At 44.6% G+C, this 19057-nt stretch overlaps 1 protein-coding gene across 5 annotated transcripts in view; it reads right to left on the minus strand.

The window, feature by feature from the left end:
- Positions 1-526: 526 nt before the first annotated feature.
- The window catches only part of plekhg5b (pleckstrin homology domain containing, family G (with RhoGef domain) member 5b), a 90801-nt gene continuing 72270 nt past the window's right edge, over positions 527-19057 (minus strand). For 4 of the 5 annotated variants that reach the window (XM_023956883.2, XM_078950223.1, XM_023956881.2 and 1 more), the window contains 13 exons: positions 11783-11974; positions 9930-10100; positions 6861-6956; positions 6466-6666; positions 6275-6385; positions 5987-6136; positions 5776-5913; positions 4046-4165; positions 3748-3880; positions 3524-3639; positions 3293-3438; positions 1907-2857; positions 527-1716 (listed from right to left, as the gene is read on the minus strand). In XM_023956883.2, the coding sequence (XP_023812651.1) occupies positions 1707-1716; positions 1907-2857; positions 3293-3438; positions 3524-3639; positions 3748-3880; positions 4046-4165; positions 5776-5913; positions 5987-6136; positions 6275-6385; positions 6466-6666; positions 6861-6956; positions 9930-10100; positions 11783-11974 (2535 nt within the window). In that variant the 3' untranslated portion in view covers positions 527-1706. Of the gene's footprint in view, positions 1717-1902; positions 2858-3292; positions 3439-3523; positions 3640-3747; positions 3881-4045; positions 4166-5775; positions 5914-5986; positions 6137-6274; positions 6386-6465; positions 6667-6860; positions 6957-9929; positions 10101-11782; positions 11975-19057 lie in introns of those variants that run through there. The other variant, XM_023956882.2, reaches the window with a different exon arrangement.

Below are 19057 nucleotides of genomic sequence, written 5' to 3' on the forward strand. Positions count from 1 at the left end.
GTGTTCTGATGATAAAAATGTGGATTGTTTATAAAAAAGTACATTGAAAAAACTTTTTCTCACCAAAAATTATTCCAACTCAATGAAATGAGGTTTACATTCGCATATCTAGTTAACATCTACGGGGCCCATGACCCGACAAGGGTGACATAATAAATCTCTCATTCCCACAAATTAATATCTCGTTCCCATGCATAAATTTGTGCGAACGAAATAATTATTATTTCGTGGGAACGAGATATTAATTTGTGGGAATGAGATATTTTATTATTTTACCCATGTCAGGTCACGGGCTGCGTAAATATCGATGAACACTGGGGTTTTTCCCCCCGCAGAGATGCACTATATAGTGCACTATGTAGTTAGTAGTGAAGAAATTCTGGCACATCTGTCAAGTTTCTGCAAAACGCCTCCTAGTGGCTATCTGATGAACTGACACTCCTCCAGCAACTTTTGTGCAGATCCTGCTTTACAAGATGTGCCCCCAACCCCACCCCACCAGTCAATTAATAATCAGACCACACTGTATTTTTGCTTTTTTTTATTATTATTATTATTTCACAAGACACTTTGAAGCCGCTCCTGTCAAAACACACCATTTTGGTTTATAATACATTAATGTCTGAACAGACAAAAAAAATTATTAAGACTACATCAACAGAAAAACACATTTACAAATCATGAAAGCAAATAATATAAACAATATCTTATATATAAAACATAGCAGGCTTAATAAATATGACAGACAAAAAAAAAAAGGAAAGTAAACAGAGTTAACCCATGTTTGGGGTTTGTTTGGAGCAAAGATTGCTGATCCAAAAGGTTGAACTGATGTAAATTATTAGGAGAATGGAAATCAACTTTCTTCAAAGTTAAACTCAGACCTTTGTGAGTTTTCTTCTCCAGAGCCTCGAGGCTTTAAAGCTGTCGTGATGTAGAATGCAGAGAATACATCAGAATGTGCGACTCGTGAGTTCAACAAAACCAAAAACTAGTAACAGAAGGAGTCTGCTGGGGGGCGGGGCATTGAGTATGGGAGCTGAAATGCGATCGGCTGAATTTGACAGCTGTTTTTTTTTATTTATTTTTTTTATGATGGGCTTTAAATTCTACCATCTTTGGAAATCTCACAGGAAATCATTTTGGTTCAGTCAGGAGTGGAGGATCACTCGAACATCCACACAAACACAAATCGCCATGACGACGTCCATGACGCGTCTAATCTGAATAACCAAAGTCGCTGTGCAATTCTTTCTGTCTTTTGCAGAAACAAATCAGGAGTCATAAAGTTGATCTTGCAAAATTTTTTTTTTTTTTTTTTAGTTTTTGTTTGTAAGATTTGGCGTTGCGCTTTTTAATGCAGGATTGAGGAGAAGTGCAGCCTTCAGCTCCTCCTGCACAGAGCGCGGGGGTTGAGGGTGTCAGACCTCCACCTGTCACCTGGTCTCCTCCCGGTCCGCCCGCATGTCCCCCCCCACCAATGCTACTTCTGTTGCAAAGTGCAAGCAGTTAACACCTCTCTGCCTCCCCCCTCCCGCCCAGAAGTTCAAGAAAGCAACAGCAAAATGCCAAAAAGAAGTGTTTTAAATGTTGAAATGTTAGAGGGGAGGGGGGAGTACTAAAGAGAGAGTGCATCTGTGTCTTAAGAAGTTCAGTCTGTCCTCAAGCGTCCCTGGTGAGGTCCACTCGGCTGCTTGGGCGAGCGGTTACACCTCCCTGAAAAAACAAAGAGACGGAGTGAGACACGCTCGCAAGTTTTGAACGTGAACACTGAAATGTGCACATGCGTCCATTTCTATAGACTTTTCATTATAAATGGTTGCTTGAAGGGGCGTTTCCGAGCCCGGTGTAAACGCAGCATGAGAGGCAGAAAATAATTGAAGGGGGTGTAGGAGCAAAGACTTACGACGCCGTCAGCGTGGAGTTGAGGACCAGAGTGGTGCGCATTCGGTACAGCTGAGCCAGCGTCAGCTTCTTGTGCTGCTGGGGTGAAGACTTCCTCTTGATGGGGGGCGTTTCCCCCGAATCGTCGTTCGCCGTCTTCACCAAGCAGCCAGGGGGAGTGGACACTAAATCGGAGCCTGCAAACTCGCAAGATCCGCTGGGCGCTTTGTGGCGGTGCCGCGCCGTGCCTCGGCTCAGCCTCGCTCTGAGTTCGTTTGAGGGCAAGCTCATGCTCAAGCCGTCGTCTGACTGGCCGAGGTCGCTGTCCTCGCCGTCCTGGCAGAGCTCAGACAGGCTCCTGCTGTGCGCCAGCAGGGATGAGTCCATGTCCCTGCGCTCTGATTCCTTGGAGGCGGAGCTGACCAAGTGTGCATGAGAGATGGGGGCGTCGCCGTGGAAACGTTGCAGGAGGTTGTCCTCGGAGCGTGACAGCGCGGACAGCCGCTGTGGGCACTGCAGCTTTGACTGAATGTGAGGCCGCCGGCGAGGTTTACTGGACAGAGCAACGGACGCCTGAGACCCCAGAGCGGCCTCTTCCTCCTCTACCTCCTCCTCTTCATCATCCAGCTCCTCGGTTACCGCCTCCCCCTGCTCCTCTCCCTTACTCCTTCGATCTCCGTCCTCCTCCTCGGTTTCCTCCCCTTCACTTGGGCCGGGCGGCGGCTGCAGCTCCCGAGAGAGCGATCCCGGGGAGAGGGTACCGTAGGCGCTGTCCATGGAGAGAGACCGGCACTGAGCGTCCAGCCCCTCTACCTCCAGACCGTTCAGCTGGGGGGAACTCTGGAGGTCTGAGCTGTCAGACAGAGGAGACTTATCCCCGGGTTCCTCGATGTTTATGCTGGGGGGCGGCGGGGGCTCGCTTCGCTCCTCCATGTCCATCACCGACAGCGTCTCAGTGGAGCCGTCTGAATGACTGCAAGAGACATTTATTTTACTTCCTAAACAACACATGAGTCAGATCAAGCATTTTTGGAAAATCAGGTCTTTTCAAAATTATTTGAAACACAAAAACTTTAGCTCTTTTGTTCTTTAAACTTGTCCCAAAGCCAACGGCAGGGTTTAAAGATCACATTTACTATTGATTTTTTTGATGGGCGCTTCTTAAGGCAAGACCGTCCGATACATCAATCGCGATCAACCGGTCAAGCGTGATGGAAGTGCCGGGGGATAGTAGGCCATCAAAGATACAAGAAAAATAGATTTATTCATTTATTTACATGACCATCAGCCTCGCTCTGAAATACGTCTTGATAGACATGCCAAACGGTCAATCGAAAACCCTCTGATGCATGCGCCAACGCATAGCGGGTCTCAGCACGCTCCGTTATTGAGGAATTTGTAAATGTACCTGGAGTTCTGCTGCTCTTTATGCTGCAGGATTGGGGAACTCGTGGTGGAGTTGCTGCTCTCATCGTCAACGTCCACCCCGGAGCAGCTCCTTGGGCGCTGCTGCCGCCGCAGGTCCTCCTCGCTGCGAAGCCTCTGCAGCTGATTCTGGAAAAACAACCCAGGAAGCACATTTTACAATCTGAGCCATTTCAGAGCTAAAAACAATATGAACCATTTCTGTTTTACCAACCTGGATGTTGTAGATTGCATCGATCCAGCATCGCCCCTGAGTGGCGCTGTTGGCCTGGAAAGTGTAGGCCGCCACAGCGCTGTTGAACTCGTTGAGGTAGATGAGGATAAAGGAGCCTTAAGGGACAAAAAAAAGGCATGAAATTAAACTTTCCTGCTTCAGTCTTTAACAAAAAGTTTAGGTAATCCCGGCCGTCACAGTCGGACCAGCAGCAGAACTCTTACCAGGATCTTTCAGCTCTTTGCAGACGATGTTGTGGATGAGGAGGGGCTGGCGGATAACCTTAACCTTCTCCAGCCTCTTCACCGGTTTGGTAATCAGCAGCAGGTCAGTGAACAGGAAGCAGTAGACGTCCATCTGAGCAGGAAATGAATTGAATTGTATGTAAAGTTGGGACAGCTTTTAAAAAAAAAAAGTAAACATTTTAAACGTGAAATATGAGGCAACAGACTGAAAGCAGGTGTAGCTTCTTGGCAGAGGTAAGCGATAATGGAGTGTTTATAGGGAGTGGTGTGCTTTTACCCTGCTGTCCTTGCCCTCTTTCATCCTCAGCGCTCCCTCCAGCTGCAGCTGTCGAGTCTCCTCTGGCGACGTTCCCCTCATGGGAGCCATCAGATCGAAGCGGTTGTACTCTTTGAGGATCTAAAAGAAGACGGGAAGAGCGTGAAGCCTCCAATTTTACCTCGAGCCTCGACGGGTGCTGGGAGCCCGGGATGCAGGCTGGATGGATTCATTCTGGTTGTGTTTACTGATGTTGGAGCGGTTTTAAGAGGTCAGTCTGTTTTTTTCTACGTGTTGCAAACAAGGTTTGGAGTTTGCGTTGTCACAGTAATGTTGTTTTAGCGGTATCAGTCTGTTTTTTACCTGTTGCCTACAAGGTTGGGTACTGTAAATACTAGGGGTTTAACGGTACACTAAAATCCCAATTTGGTTCGGTTCAGAATTTCATTGGTCTCGGTTCGATACATTTTCGGTATTTTTTCGGTACGAAAAAAGGCAGAAAAAAATTTCTTGCAAAATGCATTTATTGGTTATATATAACTATAATAAAATTAACTTATGGAGGTGATCTGCTATGTAAAATAACACACTTGTTAGCTGTCAGGAACCAAAAACTTTGGAGCCAAAACCAAAAACAAAATTTTTGGAGTTAGCATAGTCACAGTAATGTTTGTTTTTGTGGTCACAGTCTGTTGTTTTTTTTTAACGTGTTGCAAACAAGGTTGGGTGTTATTGTAAATACGCTAACTCCGTTAATGTGTAGCGGTGTCGGACTGTGCTTTTTTTTTAACGTGTTACTAACAAGGTTTGGAGTTACAGGTATTGTGAATTTGCAAACGTAGCTAACATGTAGAATGCCATGAACTAGTTCTACAGTGCGACTGACTGATGAACTTATCCGTGACTCTTTCCTGGTTAACCCTTGTGCTATCGTAGGCACTTTAACATTGGGAGTTGGGTCATCTAGACCCACTAGACAGTGCGCTGAACCTTTTTTCTTCAATGATTTGTGATCTTGACTGGTGTCCATGGATTACATGAAATTTTTCCACCTTTATCATGGTAGGGATAACACATCAATGTAAGGGTGGGGTCATTTGGACCCCATAAAATAGCACAAGAGTTAATGCGCCTTATAATCCGGTACTCCCCACAGTGGGGAAAATACGGCAATCTCTTTGCTTTAAAGATAATCAGAGCCTGGACTGAGTTATCATTGTTAAAAAAAGAGCCACTAATGTTACCTTTATTACATTTTTACAAATCAGGAACAATTTTTACAATTCAACAACTTTGTTTCATTGAATATTCATCATTTCTAAAATATCCCCAGACATTTTCAGATCGTCTTTTAAAACTATATTCTATGTAGATTATTTTGGAAACCAGAAGCTTAAAAATAATTAAACCCCAACTTGGCCGGGATAGGCTCCGGCAGCCCTGTGAACCCGAAAGGGAAAAACGGAATAGAAAATGAAAGAATGAAAGAATGAATGAATGAATGAATGAATGAATGAATGAATGAATGAATGAATGAATGAATGAATGAATGAATGAATGAATGAATGAACGAACGAATGAACTTTAGCCTCGTACAAACCGGTCCGTAAAAATACTGTGTGACACTAAACCAGTCTGTGGTCTGAATAACCCCTGTACTATCTTGTGGGGTCCAGATGACCCCACTCCCAACGTTAACGCGCCTCCAAGGGATAAAGGTTGACGACCACTGGTCAGTACTGCCGCCTTACCTTCTCCACCTCCTCGCTGCTGCCCTCCACGGCCTCATAGCAGTCTATGCGCGCAGAGATGGTGGCCAGCTTCTGCCGCTCCTGCCGCTGTCGCATCTGGGAGTCCACGCTGTTGATGAAGCTCTCCACCATCACCACCTGAAAGCAGAAAGGCTGTTCACATGCGCACAGAAAGCAGCCAACGCAGCCCGCAGACCTCCTCCCACCGTACCATGCTGCTGACGATGTCCCGCGCCGACAGCTCGTCCGTCTTCTTCAAGACGCTCTTCAGCAGGAGGGGGTATTTGGTCAGCCGCTGATGAGGCTTCGCCAACATGTCGGCCAGCTTCAGCCGGTTGCACTGCTTTTTAGTCTCCGCCCACTGGTTCAGACAAAAACAAGAAGTTCAGCACCAGAAACCGGGGAGGGGGGGGCAAAGGCTAAAGGTCAGGTGTGAGGGTGGGGAGTGGCTTAGGGGGGGTCTGAAACTGGCTTTCTGATGAGGCAGCAGAGAACTGACCGTGATGTACTTCCTGAAGAGCTCGTTGTCCCTGAGCAGCGTGCGCATGTACTCCATGCAGCTCTCCTCCTCCATGCAGTAGCGGATGTACGGCTGGAACCGCGTGTCAAACTAAAACCATCAACAAAGGCGGCCGTCAGAGTCATCGCCGCCTCAGAACGCCAAGAATTCCGTTTTTGAACACAACTGACCGTCCTGAAGCCGTCGTACAGGAGCGTGGGGTCCAGCAAGGCCCGGGCCTCCCTGGCCCTGTGCAGCACGGGCAGCATGACCTGGTTCCACAGGGAGGTGTGCAGGCGCACGATCTCCTGGATGTTGCTGAACAGCCTGGTGGGCTCCACCTCGGACAGCAGGCCGCTCTCCTGCAGGTTCAGCAGCCCGCTTAGGAACAGCTGCAGAGGAGCACAAGAGAATCCCAGATTCATTTCACGAAAAACGGCCGGGTTTATCAAATCCAGAGCAGGAACTCCCTCCAACTGCAGTGAAGGCAATGCTTTGTTTGAGCAACAACAAGCTCATTGTGCGTCTTATCTGCTTCTTGCACAACAACAGCGCGGATCTACTTGATTCAGCAGAGTACACTTACATCTGTGATGACTCGAAGTTTCTTGATGTAGGCGGCCTCCGTGTTCAGCAGCTCCCAAATGGCCTCCTGCTGGTGGAACTGCCGCCTTGTCAGAGTCTGCATAAACACAACCAAGGAAGGAAACAAAACCCCCAAATTTAGAGGCATATTACACGTGATTTGAGCATTTCAAAGAAGAATTTCATGGGTGATTAGGAAACATTTTAGAATTTTACATAATCGGAATAGACCTGTTTACAGGTGTTTAAAAAAAGAAAAATTCCTGTTTAAGAAAAGATTTTTTTCTTATATTTTGTATTTGTAATTATGCGTTTCATTGATTTATTCTTTTTTTTTTAATTGTATTTATCTATTTTTTATTATTATTGTTTTTTTATTAGAAAAAATTCAAATGAAATATTTGAAAAAAATGGGAAGAGACTTTTAATCACAATACTTAAAATAAAAGTATTTATGCTTTTGTTTTTTGAGGGAATCCATTATGGGCCCTGTAGCCTGCAAGTCCTGAGAGTTCAGATAAAGTTTCAAAATACAGTGGAGGGACAGTTTACTTCAGCAAATCTGCAGCATTGAACCCTTTCTCTAAGGGATTTATAGACAGAATGTTTCCAACATTGTTTATCCTAAATATCAAAAAATATATCAGGATAAGAGGCGCTTTGATGTGTTCATGTATTTTTAGGATCTGCATACTTGTTTGCATGTAACCGTGGTGACTAGAAATTAGGTTTCGGTTTACTTTAACAACTTCTACTGATGCAACCCGATGGCTCTGATAAAGATAAGTGGCTGCATGAATGTTTAACAGAAGCTGATTATCAATGTTGTCTCCAGATCATCAAAGCATCCAAGCAAAACTGATAGTTTTCTTGCTTAGTTTGTGCTTAGTTTATCATAGAATTTTCTCAGTTAAACAAACTAAATGTGGAAAATACACTTAAAAAAAGCTTTCAACCACTGGGCGGAATTTCTTTTTGGTTGCCGTCACTTTACCCCAAGTTCACTACAGTGACTTATTCTAGCTTGGGTTGATGAACAAGCACCTCATAACCCTCTAATATAATAGCCGCCTCCTATCGGTATCACTCTGCCACCTTGCTACAGGCATGATATAAATTAAACCATCCATCTATATCTTCTAAGACCACTATATTCCCATTTGGGGTCACAGAGTCACTGGACCCTACCCAAACACTGAAGAGTGAAGGTGGAGTACACCTCAGGCAGTTAAAGAGCAGATCCATAGTTCCTCTTCTAAAATAAGAAAACCTGCTTCATGCTTTTGATTGTCGGTTGATACTAAATGGGTTTGAGATTTCGGATTAAATACTTTTTAGGATCGGCTGAAAAAAAAAAACATCCAGCAGCCAAAGACTCCAGAGAAATATAGATTAAGTTATGCAAGCAACTCCGATTGGAATGTACAGTAGAAAGGCTAAAGGTGTGACAACGGAGCAAAGAGCGGTTATGTCATGGACACGTTAGCAGGCAGGGGCCATAATCGTGTTATTACAGAGATCGGCATTTACAGCTCTTCCCAGCAACCGCACGACTCAGCGATAAGCTTTATTACAGACAAACAGGCAGCGGTGAAAGCGAGGGACAGAAGAAAGTTGGGTGGAGTCCTCCAACAGTTCCTCCAATACACACAAGGTACACAAGGAACAGAACGCCCACCCCACCCACAGCAGGATTTTCTATATGTATTAATAAGCATGAATCCCTCATTTGAACAACTTTAGTAGCCGACTATTCTGCATTATTATGGTCTGTGTGAACAACTGTCGCAATAAAGACTCCTGGTTTTTGTCTATTAAATGCAGATTTCTTTTAGTTTGAAGCTGAATGCTTTTCTTCAGTTTCCTCTCTGGTTCTTTTCTGCTAAAAGAAACTTTCCAAATTTGTTTTTTTTTAGCTTGCTAGCTTATAGGTTTCAATTTACTGGTTGGCGCGGCCTGCTTTAAGAAAGTAGCGGATAGATTTTCGACATGTGACTTGACGTGCATCAAAAATGAGTCGGATGTGGTGGAGAGAATCCTGTCGTTTTTCAAAACGCAATTTCCTTCAGAATCAGATTAGAAATAAAATGGAAAATAAGCAGTTTTTTTCCCCCTCTGCAGCCAGGTACCACCTGTCCCACAGATTGGTACTGGTCCACTGCCTGGATCTTCTCCTGACCTTCTCCTAGCAGCAGTCTGGACTGGTAACAATCCTCATCCTCCTTGACTTGAGCACAGCATTTGACACTATATCCCACTCCATCCTCCTTCACAGACTTTCAGCTCTTGGTCTGAGTCCACTCCCCCTCTGCTGGTTTCACTCATACTTCTCAAGCTGCACTCAGTTTATCCAACTGAATTCTTTTGAATCTCAACCCTCACTCATTTTCTCTGGTGTTCCTCAAGGTTCTGTTCTCGGTCCCCTCCTCTTCATTACCTACCTATTACCCCTTGGCAATATATTTCGTAAATTTAGCATTGATTTTCATTGTTTTGCAGATGACACTCAGCTCTATCTGTCAAGTAAACCGAACTCTTCTCTTCCACCTGCCTCCCTTTCCTCCCGTCTGTCTGAAATAAAAACCTGGTTCACCTCAAACTTCCTCAAACTTAACAGCGATAAAACCGAATTACTCCTTGTAGGCTCCAAATCCACCCTTTCCAAAGTTCCAAATTTTACACTTTCCATCGATTCCTCTCCAGTTTTCCCCTCCCCTCAGGTAAAGAGTTTGGGTGTCATCTTTGACAGCACGTTATCCTTTCAATCTCACATCAATAGCATTACTCGGTCTGCATAATTTCATCTACACAATTTTAATCGTCGCCGCCCCTCCCTCACCGTCCATAGTGTAGTCACTGCTCGCCTCGACTACTGCAATGCACTTCTTATAAATGAGTTTGACTTATTTATTGTTTTTAACATGTTGTGATTTTATTTTGTTTTCTTTTGACTCTGTACAGTGTCCTTGGGTGTTCTGAAAGGCGCTTTTAAATAAAATGTATTATTATTATTATCTTCCAAAGATTGTTACGTTTTAACTACAAGCCTGAGGCGAGTGAGTTTGTGTACCTCTGGGCCATCCAGCAGCTCCTTCCAGCTGTCCTCTAGGATAAGGTTGGCCTCCTCCTCCTCTTCCTCCCAGGAGTCCTGGTGGAAGGAGAGCTGCCAGGGCACCTTGGGCAGCCCATACTTGGAGTAGGAGTCCAGCTTGCTCTGGAGCTGCTCCAGACGATCCACCTCCTGTGAGAGGACGAAAACAGTAGAGTTTAGACTGTAAGCAAAGCCGAGTCTCGCTATTATTAGCAACCATGCACAATAAGTGGTGCCTTGACATTTCAACCCAGCAGAAGCTGCTATTCAGGTCTTTGTTGGACCTGACGGGGCTTTATGTAGTTATGACAATGAGCTCTGTCCGCCGAGAGCTTTCAAGAGCTTTAAAGCTTGGAGAAACGACATTAGAGAGGAATTAGGCAGCACTTTTCCAAGGATCTTTGGGTGTATGATGAAGGTCCCGCCTTGGGATTCCTGTCCCTAAGGGATGAGGGGAGGGGGCAGCATTGGTGGATGACTGACGGCTCGTGTCTCCGTAATGACATCTGCTTTTGTGCAGGAAGGGAGCTGATGGTGGACGATACAATGGGAGGCCAGCCTCTGGGCGTGTGGACCTACTTTGTCAGAATAAAAGCCTGATTATTGTCGTGGAGAAGGGGAAAGGTTTTGACACTTGGGAATTTGGCTTGTCGTTTTGCCCCACGGTGGGAACAATAGCTCCACAAAAGCGATACAGTTTGGTTTTGGTGTGCCTTTTGGGATTTATTTTTTCTTTCTAGAACAGGTCGATCCTGCAGTCTGCTGATTGACAAAAGAAAACATTAAGGCGGCACACTTGAAAAGTAGACAATTGTTGGTCTTTTTTCCCTCTTATTTTATCTTCAAATGTAAATCATGCCGATCTAAACTGTTGGATGTGGATCCTTTCATTTGAAATGGCGGAGCCTTTTTTTTTTTCAAGAGCTTTTCTTTTCCATTTTCAACAAAACTGACCAAACTCGGTTGGAAAGTGTTTTTAATGCTATGTTCACTCCAGGCATGTGACTTTAGCCCATGGTGTTCACACTGGACTGTTGCTACCTGATACTAGCACATGTCTGCCACCTACTATTGGAAGAGGCTTGGTGTGAAATGTCAAAGTGATGGAAATCTTGCTTCAAATACTAAAAGCGTGTTCTTGAACATGCATTTAGCATAGGGTGTTCACACTGGATGAGCAGGGAGGGGTTTTTCTTCTTCTCTTTCTACTGTTTACTATCGGGTATTCACCACCAACAGTCGGAAGAGGCTTGGTGCGAAATATCAAAGTGGTGTAAATCTGGTGCTACTTGCTATTCCGAACTATAAAAGACTCGGTGTCATAGAATTCCAGAAGAACCCACAATTATTGTTTTCTCCTTTATCATTCATTTTCAAACATTTGGCACTTCCATGAATTAAAAGTGACACCATCACCAACCAAATAAGAGAACCTGATTGATCAAAGTCCAACCTGGTTTAACTTTCAAGGCGCGTTCACTGTTACGTTTTTAAGACTCAAAGAAGGTCTTAGAAATGTGTGTAGCTATGTTTTAAACTTGCAGGTTTTGAATACGAAAGTACGAAACACACCTATACCCATTTTTACGAAGACTTTTTCATTGAAAGTGGTCGCTTGATCGCGCGTTGGTAAAGGCGGTGATACTGTAGCTTCAAGCTCTCCTCTTCCACATGTGCTCGGAGGAAAACCTGCTTGCCAACAGGTCAGGAGACTCCAAAGGGAAATGACTTCACCGTCACTGCATACCCACTGACCCCCCCCCTCCTAGTTACTGTTTTGCTTTCTTTTAAATGCCTTCCCAACCACTCTTATCTTTTCTTTGGTGCATCACCTTTTCAAAGGAGCCCGCTCCGGCGTTGGAGCCGAATAAGCCGCTGAAGCGACTGGCGGCGCGATTCTTCCAGCGGTCGGGTCCGGGTCCCACGCTGGGCAGGGAGCCCCCCAGCTGTCCGAGAGAGTCCGGGGTGGGAATGATGTTCTCTCCCAGGAACTTGGTCATGTTCTTCCTCTGTCGCGCCTGACCCTGTGAGGCACAGAGGGACAGATGGGATTTAGAGGGGAAAAAACAAAAAACAAAAGCAAAACCAGCCAGAATGGTGCTCCCCAACTCTAGGGAAAGGCAGCATTTCCAAAGAAGCGGATGCAGAGAGACAATGACGGAATGGCAGAAATGCACAAGAATGAGATAAGCAGGAAATCAGGAGGGAATTTTGGAGCGTGGGGGTGACATCAGCAGGATGGCTGAAGGCATCCCAACGGTCAGACACAAACAGGAGCGGGAAGGACTGCCGCTTCCTCACGGGGATCGCTCATTACATCACAAGGAGCTGGTTCCACAAGACCAGACGGGCCGATCCGCCCCATTGTTCCCCGCTCATTGTTAGCCTGTCAGCAGGGCCCGGCGGCGCAGCCACGATCCTGCCGTCCCTCTCCACTTTACGAGCAGCAGCAAAGCAAACAAACAGAGGCCGCCTCCGTATCTGAGGAAGCAGTTGTTTTTGTCGCTGGAGTGTCAGAAAGGGGGAATCTGCTGTTTGTGAGCGAAGGTCTCTGACCCCCCCACCCCCGTCCTGTCCTGCATCAAACACAGACACAAGGAATTCGCATTCCTGGACACAGCTGACGAAACTGACCAGTAGAATACTTCAGCTTATCACACCACAGACGCATAATGCAGTCAAAACCTTTGGGGCTGCACACGTCCCGGTTTGACGTCACGCTTTCTTATGGTTCAGAGGAGACCTCAAGACATTCATTAAGGAATCCATATAATGTCTGCACAACATCGATATTGGAATATCAGCTTGTGCAATGCGCAAAACCCAAAAGACAGCGTAACCCGCGCTAAATGGTTTACACACATGTATAGACAGAGATACCATAATGTTTCAAGAAAAATCCAGGCACACACAACCTATATTTTTTCCAAATTGCTGTCCACATTAGTTTACCAAAAAGGTGGACCATTGTTCTTTGGTGAATTTCCCCTGATCTGTCTCCTGTTAAGATAGCTAGCAGGATCATTTACTGAAATAGAACTATTGGAGTAAAATAGAAATTATGTTTAGTAGTCCTGCTATTGTTTGAGGTATCACAGGCATCGACTATATATGAGAACTGGACTGGTGACCCCTCCCCCTTCTCGTTCCAAAACAGGAAGTATCCGCTGCTTCTAAGAACCCCAAATCCTATATCAAATCAAATCAAACTATTTATAAAGAAGCGCTTCTCATGCCTTGCGCAACTCGAAGCGCTTTAACATTTTACACAAAAAACATACACAACATTACAATTAAAACCCAAGCCACCCTTCCCACTCCCCTACGTTAACACATGACCCCACACCCAATGAATACTTAACAAAGTAACTTCTAAAAGAAACTTAAGCCTTGGCTCTGCTGTGACGAAACGGTATTTGGGAAACTTTTCATACCAGGCTGATAACAACAACTCCTGAACTTCAACTTTTCGCCACGGTGCCCAGCCATACCGGGACGGCGATGGGGTCCACTTCACAGCCGTGAGGCTGCAATGTTCAACTCCAGCCGCCCCAGTAAGGGCGACAACTGCAGCAACAACCACCGACCAAGCCGGCAAGTGTGGTAGAAAAGATCCCCACAAAAAACCCTGGGGCTAAAATCATAATCAGATGCTAGAATTAAACAGATAAAATGTATATCTTCTTTCTCTTTCGGCTTTTACCCATCAGGGGCCGCCACAGCGAACGAGTCGCACGGTAAACTTGGCAATGTTTTACGCCGGATGCCCTTCCTGACGCAACCCTCTCAAAGCAACCGGGCTTGGGACCGGCACAGAAGTAGAGAAGGGAACAGGGAGCAGCCCGGAGTCGAACCCTGGTTTTCACGGATGGAAGGCGCCGCAAACCAGCACGAGCTAAACCTGCTCCCAGAAACAGATTAAATGTATGTGAAAATATAAAATTGAGAATAAGTTTAGGTACATAAAATACATACATACATACATTTTTTTTGTTTTGTCCTGGTTTAAGATGGACTTCTATAGAGAAATAAACTCTTGCTCTGATACCTTTTTTTTTACTTGTACATGTTCTTGATAATCCTAATTTTTCTTCATTATATTTTTTCTTAACCACAAGTTATTTAAGTCATAATCTGACCAATCAGATGCCTAAATAAAAGTATCTGCTCTCATATCAAAGGTTCAAAACGTCTGACTGACAGATTCTCCTGAGCCCTTTTTTGAGTGGACTTCCATCAAACTCACTCCTGATTGGTGAGAGCTGTTGCCATAGGAACGTTAACTCAGACGGACTCTGACAAATATCTGCTCTATGACGATTTCTGGTTCCAACATAACGATGACCATATTGGGGGAAAAATGGGAACTGAATCGACTTATTTTGGTTAGAGCCAGAAGTGAACCATTTTTTTTATGGGTGATGTCACACTCGATCAGTCCAGTTCTGTTATACAGTCAATGATCGCAAGTCATATGTCATCACAATATTGATCACTAAAAATCACACATTGCAAGTTTTCCACATATTGTGCAGCCCTAACTTGTATACAGTCAATTAACTCAAAGAAGTCGATCAATAAATGTTTTAGTTCATCAACAAATTCAGTTTATTCCTCCACTTTTAAAAATCCAATGACTACATCCCTCACCCAACAATTTGTCAAAGTATTTTTAAACTTTTACATTTCTAAACTGGGAAAGAAAAACAGATGGTTATGAACGGTTCTGCTCCCAAACTCCTATTTTAGGAAGAGCATGTGTCCCCAGACGATCATGAAGGTCCAAACACAGCTGCAGAACCAGACGGGAAATCTGAGAGCGGCTGAATTTATAAACACTTTTAGTCTTTTTTATCTGCTGGACTACCAAAGAGGGCCTAATGAAAACACACAGCTGTTTGGGACCGTTGTTTCAGTGAAACAGAAACATCGATGAGTCATTTCGTCATCAAGGACGCAGGTGTTTGGAGATGTCAGGGAAAGTATTTAAAATAGGTTTGGAGGTGAGCTCAAAAGGTAGGAAAAAAGATTTGTAGAAAAATGAAGGAAAGTGAAGTTCCCTGAGTGAAGTGAAGTTCCCTAAAGGGACGGATCTCACCATTGAAGCCAGAGGCATCTCAAAAGTAACAAAAACCATCCTAATCCTTCAGTTCATGGATCCCAGCTCATCCTGGAGCCAGCTGCCTGCCGCTCTCTTTCTCTCAACATCCACGGACGGGAACACTCATCCACGGCGCTTCCCCACCCCGGCACTGAAGCGTTCCAGCTGATGGGGTTCGGCCCAAGAGCTGCGTCGAGTTGTCCTCCTTGAGTCGCCCAGCCTTCTTACATTTCATACAACCTCTTGGCCGCAGTCATAGCAACCAGGAGGATCCTGCTTCATTGTGCCGGGGCCAGGAAAGATGAGGTTGATCTGAATATTTGGGGGCGGAGTCAGCCGACAGCTCCCCAGTTCAAACAAGCGTCCTGCTGCTGGTGAGGATGATGAATGCTGCGCAGGTCAGCCTCAAAAGGGGGCAAACAAAACGCTTGTAAACCTGAGCGGTGAGCGGCTATTCAAGCTGCGCTTTCCCTCCAAAAAAGGCTAAATGCTGATTTCTAACTTCACTTGGAAGCAAAGTCGCCCGCCTTTGTTCTTCTGGCTTGCTGTTTTGCTTGGAAACCTCCGAACAATGCCATGCTGGGTGGCAGTTTTCCAAAAATAATGACCAAACAGGAAACTCCCTTTGTCTACTTGTTTCAGCACATTTTAATAGGCTGCTTCACAGATAAGCTTGTGAAGGAGCAGCCAAACAAGCTTTCTACTGTATGTTCTACTCCACAAACCCTCTAGTCATCCTAGTTCCTTCAAGTCTCTTTCTTTTGGGTTAGTAAATGGTCAAATAACTCAGCAAACAGCCCCCTCAGTAAACACTCGGCTGCTCCATCACATCATGTTTACAAGCCCGCCCCCCCCCTCTGCGCCTTCTGTGCAAACCTGTCAGTCAAAAAGCTGAGGGCCCCCACCAGGTTAATGATATCAAACCGTGTGTCCTCTCACAGCCTTATCTTATCCATCGAGGTTTTTGTGGCGTTAACCTTGTTCTCTGGAAGAGGAAAATCTATTCATGTCTGCAGTCCGAAATGATCAACACCCCCCACCCCCACCGCCCCATTAGCTGCTGCCTTTTTTGTGGTAGACAGCTGATAACAACAACTCCTGAACTTTAATCCGGTTGATTAACGATGGGAGAGCAGCAGGACCTTCCCCCAAAAGGCTCAGCGACGCACACAAGCAGGCAAAACTGGGAGACGGAAACCGAAAGAATAGATCAAACACTTTCAGGGTCGCCTTCAGATGGCAACAGGAGTTGGGTTTGAAGAAGCGGCATCATTGGAAAGATGGGTAAGAAAGAGTCAAAAAGCTTCCAACCCATCCAATGGTAGGTTCTTGTGTCTATTCTTTTTCCAGGGAATTTGGAAAATGGTGATACTTTTTTTTGGTCAACAGAAATAATTTGGAAACCAAAAAAAAGAGAAACCGAAAAATGAATGTGTATCCTATTGTAACCGTCTCTAGGGTTGAAACCGCATCGCCGAGTTGCTGATCTCACCTGACAGTCGCTCGTTGTCGGACTCGTGTCAGGAGGCGGCGACTCAGGAATTTCAGAGATGGTCAGCAGGTCCCAGCTGTGCCAGGATGTCAGACGGTTAAAGCGAACCATCATCAGAAGTGGGACAATGATCAATCTCCCAAAACCCAGATAAAAAAAAAAATTAAAAAAAAGCAATCTATGATCGCAAGATGCAAAACAACAAGGCCTCAGTCTGGACCAAAGTGCAGATCCCCGTGAGGCATGGCAGCTTCTCCCCCGGTGCGACTGACTGACTGACTGACTGACTGTCGCCCGCCTGTACTGCAGGTACTGAAGCCCTGCGGGTCAACGGTCACACCAGCAGCTGTCATAAAAGCGTCTGATCACCCTGCTGTAATCTCCACCTTTAACCGTGCACAGGGGAAGTCTTTTCCTGATCACACTTCCACTCCTCCTCACCCCTCAATCTCCCCATGGAGACAACGGTATCAACTCTGTCAAAGAGGAAGCTGCCGAACCTTCTAATGACTTCTCAAACAGATTCCACCAACTGGATCCAGAAAGAAAAAAGGCAGACTTGAGTCCTGAGTCTGTCAACAGCGGAACCATTAGGTTTAACCCCTTCATGCCTGACTTTATTTCCAACTGTAATCAACAAATATTCTTCAGTTTTTTATGTTCAAGGTAATGCAAAATCAAGTGGAGTCCTGGATCTCTTGGTATGTTGCAATCGAGTGTGAAGGGGTTTAAGGATTGGTTGTCGGCATCTTAAAGACCCAAACATTAACATGTTTCTTGAGGCATTTTTCTGATGATCGAGGAAAAATATAAAGAAATGTAAGATTTCTGAGTATTTGTATTTGGGGTGAAGAAAATATGATGGGAGGCCCAAAAGAGTCCTGCTCCGCTCAGTCACGATGCATCTGTTTTTAGACGTCTAGATCCCCGTACGTCTTTGATTTCCTCGTCTGAGCTGGTATCTGGGTCTGAACTGTACGGCTATAAGGCTCCAATATGGCTAACCATTACTTGGCAACAGGGAGGGGAAGGCTTGCTCCAGGCTAACGGTACCGTCCACAACTTAGAATTTAGAATAAACTACTGCCGCTCTGCAGAAACTATGTCCTAGAAAACGACACGGGTATTTAGATTCAGCTAAAACTATATATATAAAAAAAAAACAACCACTGGGAACCTTTTTTTAAATAAACAAAAAGGTGATCGGGACTTTTGATGTTGAAAAGCTAGTCAACAGCTAATGACATAAAGGGAACAAAGAGCTTTAAAATCTTGATATCCTCTTGTTTTTGCGGAGTTAATGATGGTAAAGTTACCTCGGCTTGAGCAAGTTGACTTTTAACAGGCTAATCATTGATCCACCTTTGTCTATTATTTGGGAAGAGTAGCTCAACTGCTTAGATCAAAAGGAGTCAATAAAACTCAGAGACTGCAGCTGATTCATCTCCTGTTGATCCAGGCGACGGGGAACCTGACCGGTGGAGGTGATGACCCGTCTGAGAAACGTCCTACTGCCAGTCGTTGCTTTACTGTGTTTCTGAGAGCAAATAAATGAGAGCGACTGTCCCCGCCAGCACGCCCAGCCTTTCAGCATTGTACGACAGGCATTCTGCTGCACTAATGCAACACATTCGCAGAGTTTCACGTGTGTGTGTGTGTGTGTGTGTGTGTGTGTGTGTGTGTAAATGGCAGAACAACATGCCACTCCTGTCTGAGTCTGCAAGCCAACGGCCTTCTTACTATTTTTCCATACAGGAAGCTTTTAGGTGCTTTTGTTTTGCAGTATTTCCTCAAATGCACAATACTTGTTCTGCTACTAACATAAATAACTGATTCAGCCCTGTAAGCTGCGTATTCTTTACAAGGACAAACAAAATATACACAAAACATTGTGTTTTAAATGTATTTTTAGGCTCAGAAATTGAAAATGAACTAAATAAAAACCTCTAAGCTGATAGTTTAATTTAGGTCAACATCACCTTTCAAAGGCTTTGCTAAGGATGTCTGAATTTTTATTAAGAAAGGCACTTTGCATATTAATGAACATTAAAAATCAAATGTAAACACGTCAGTTTTAGCCATGGGCTAATTTCCATCAATGTTACTGAAGAAATAAACTAGATATGAAGAGGAAGAAACTACAAATAAAAATAGAAAACTGATAAAAGACAGCCAACAAACTACAGATAGACATACAATATAAAACTAAACCATCTATAACATTTTACAGCCACATAATAAAGAGCAGAGTTGTTTGTCCAACAGTATGGGCGTCTAGTGTCAAATCTCAAATGACATTTGTTAAGAAATTTTCAACATTTATCAAAAAACTCAATATGGCTCACTATATACACAGAATATAAGAAAAGTTAATAACCTAAAAAGAGAAACAAAACTCGAATGTCTTAAAACTAACAAAATTCTCACCACTGTCTGAAACCCTGAAATCTCAGTGTGTGCAGCATTCTTATTGTCTTCTCAGTGAATTTTGAGTCTTTTCAATGTGTATAAAAA

The sequence above is a fragment of the Oryzias latipes genome, chromosome 7, assembly GCF_053564925.1.
Source record: "Oryzias latipes strain Hd-rR chromosome 7, Olatipes_Hd-rR_3.1".
Classification (NCBI taxonomy): Eukaryota; Metazoa; Chordata; class Actinopteri; order Beloniformes; family Adrianichthyidae; genus Oryzias; species Oryzias latipes.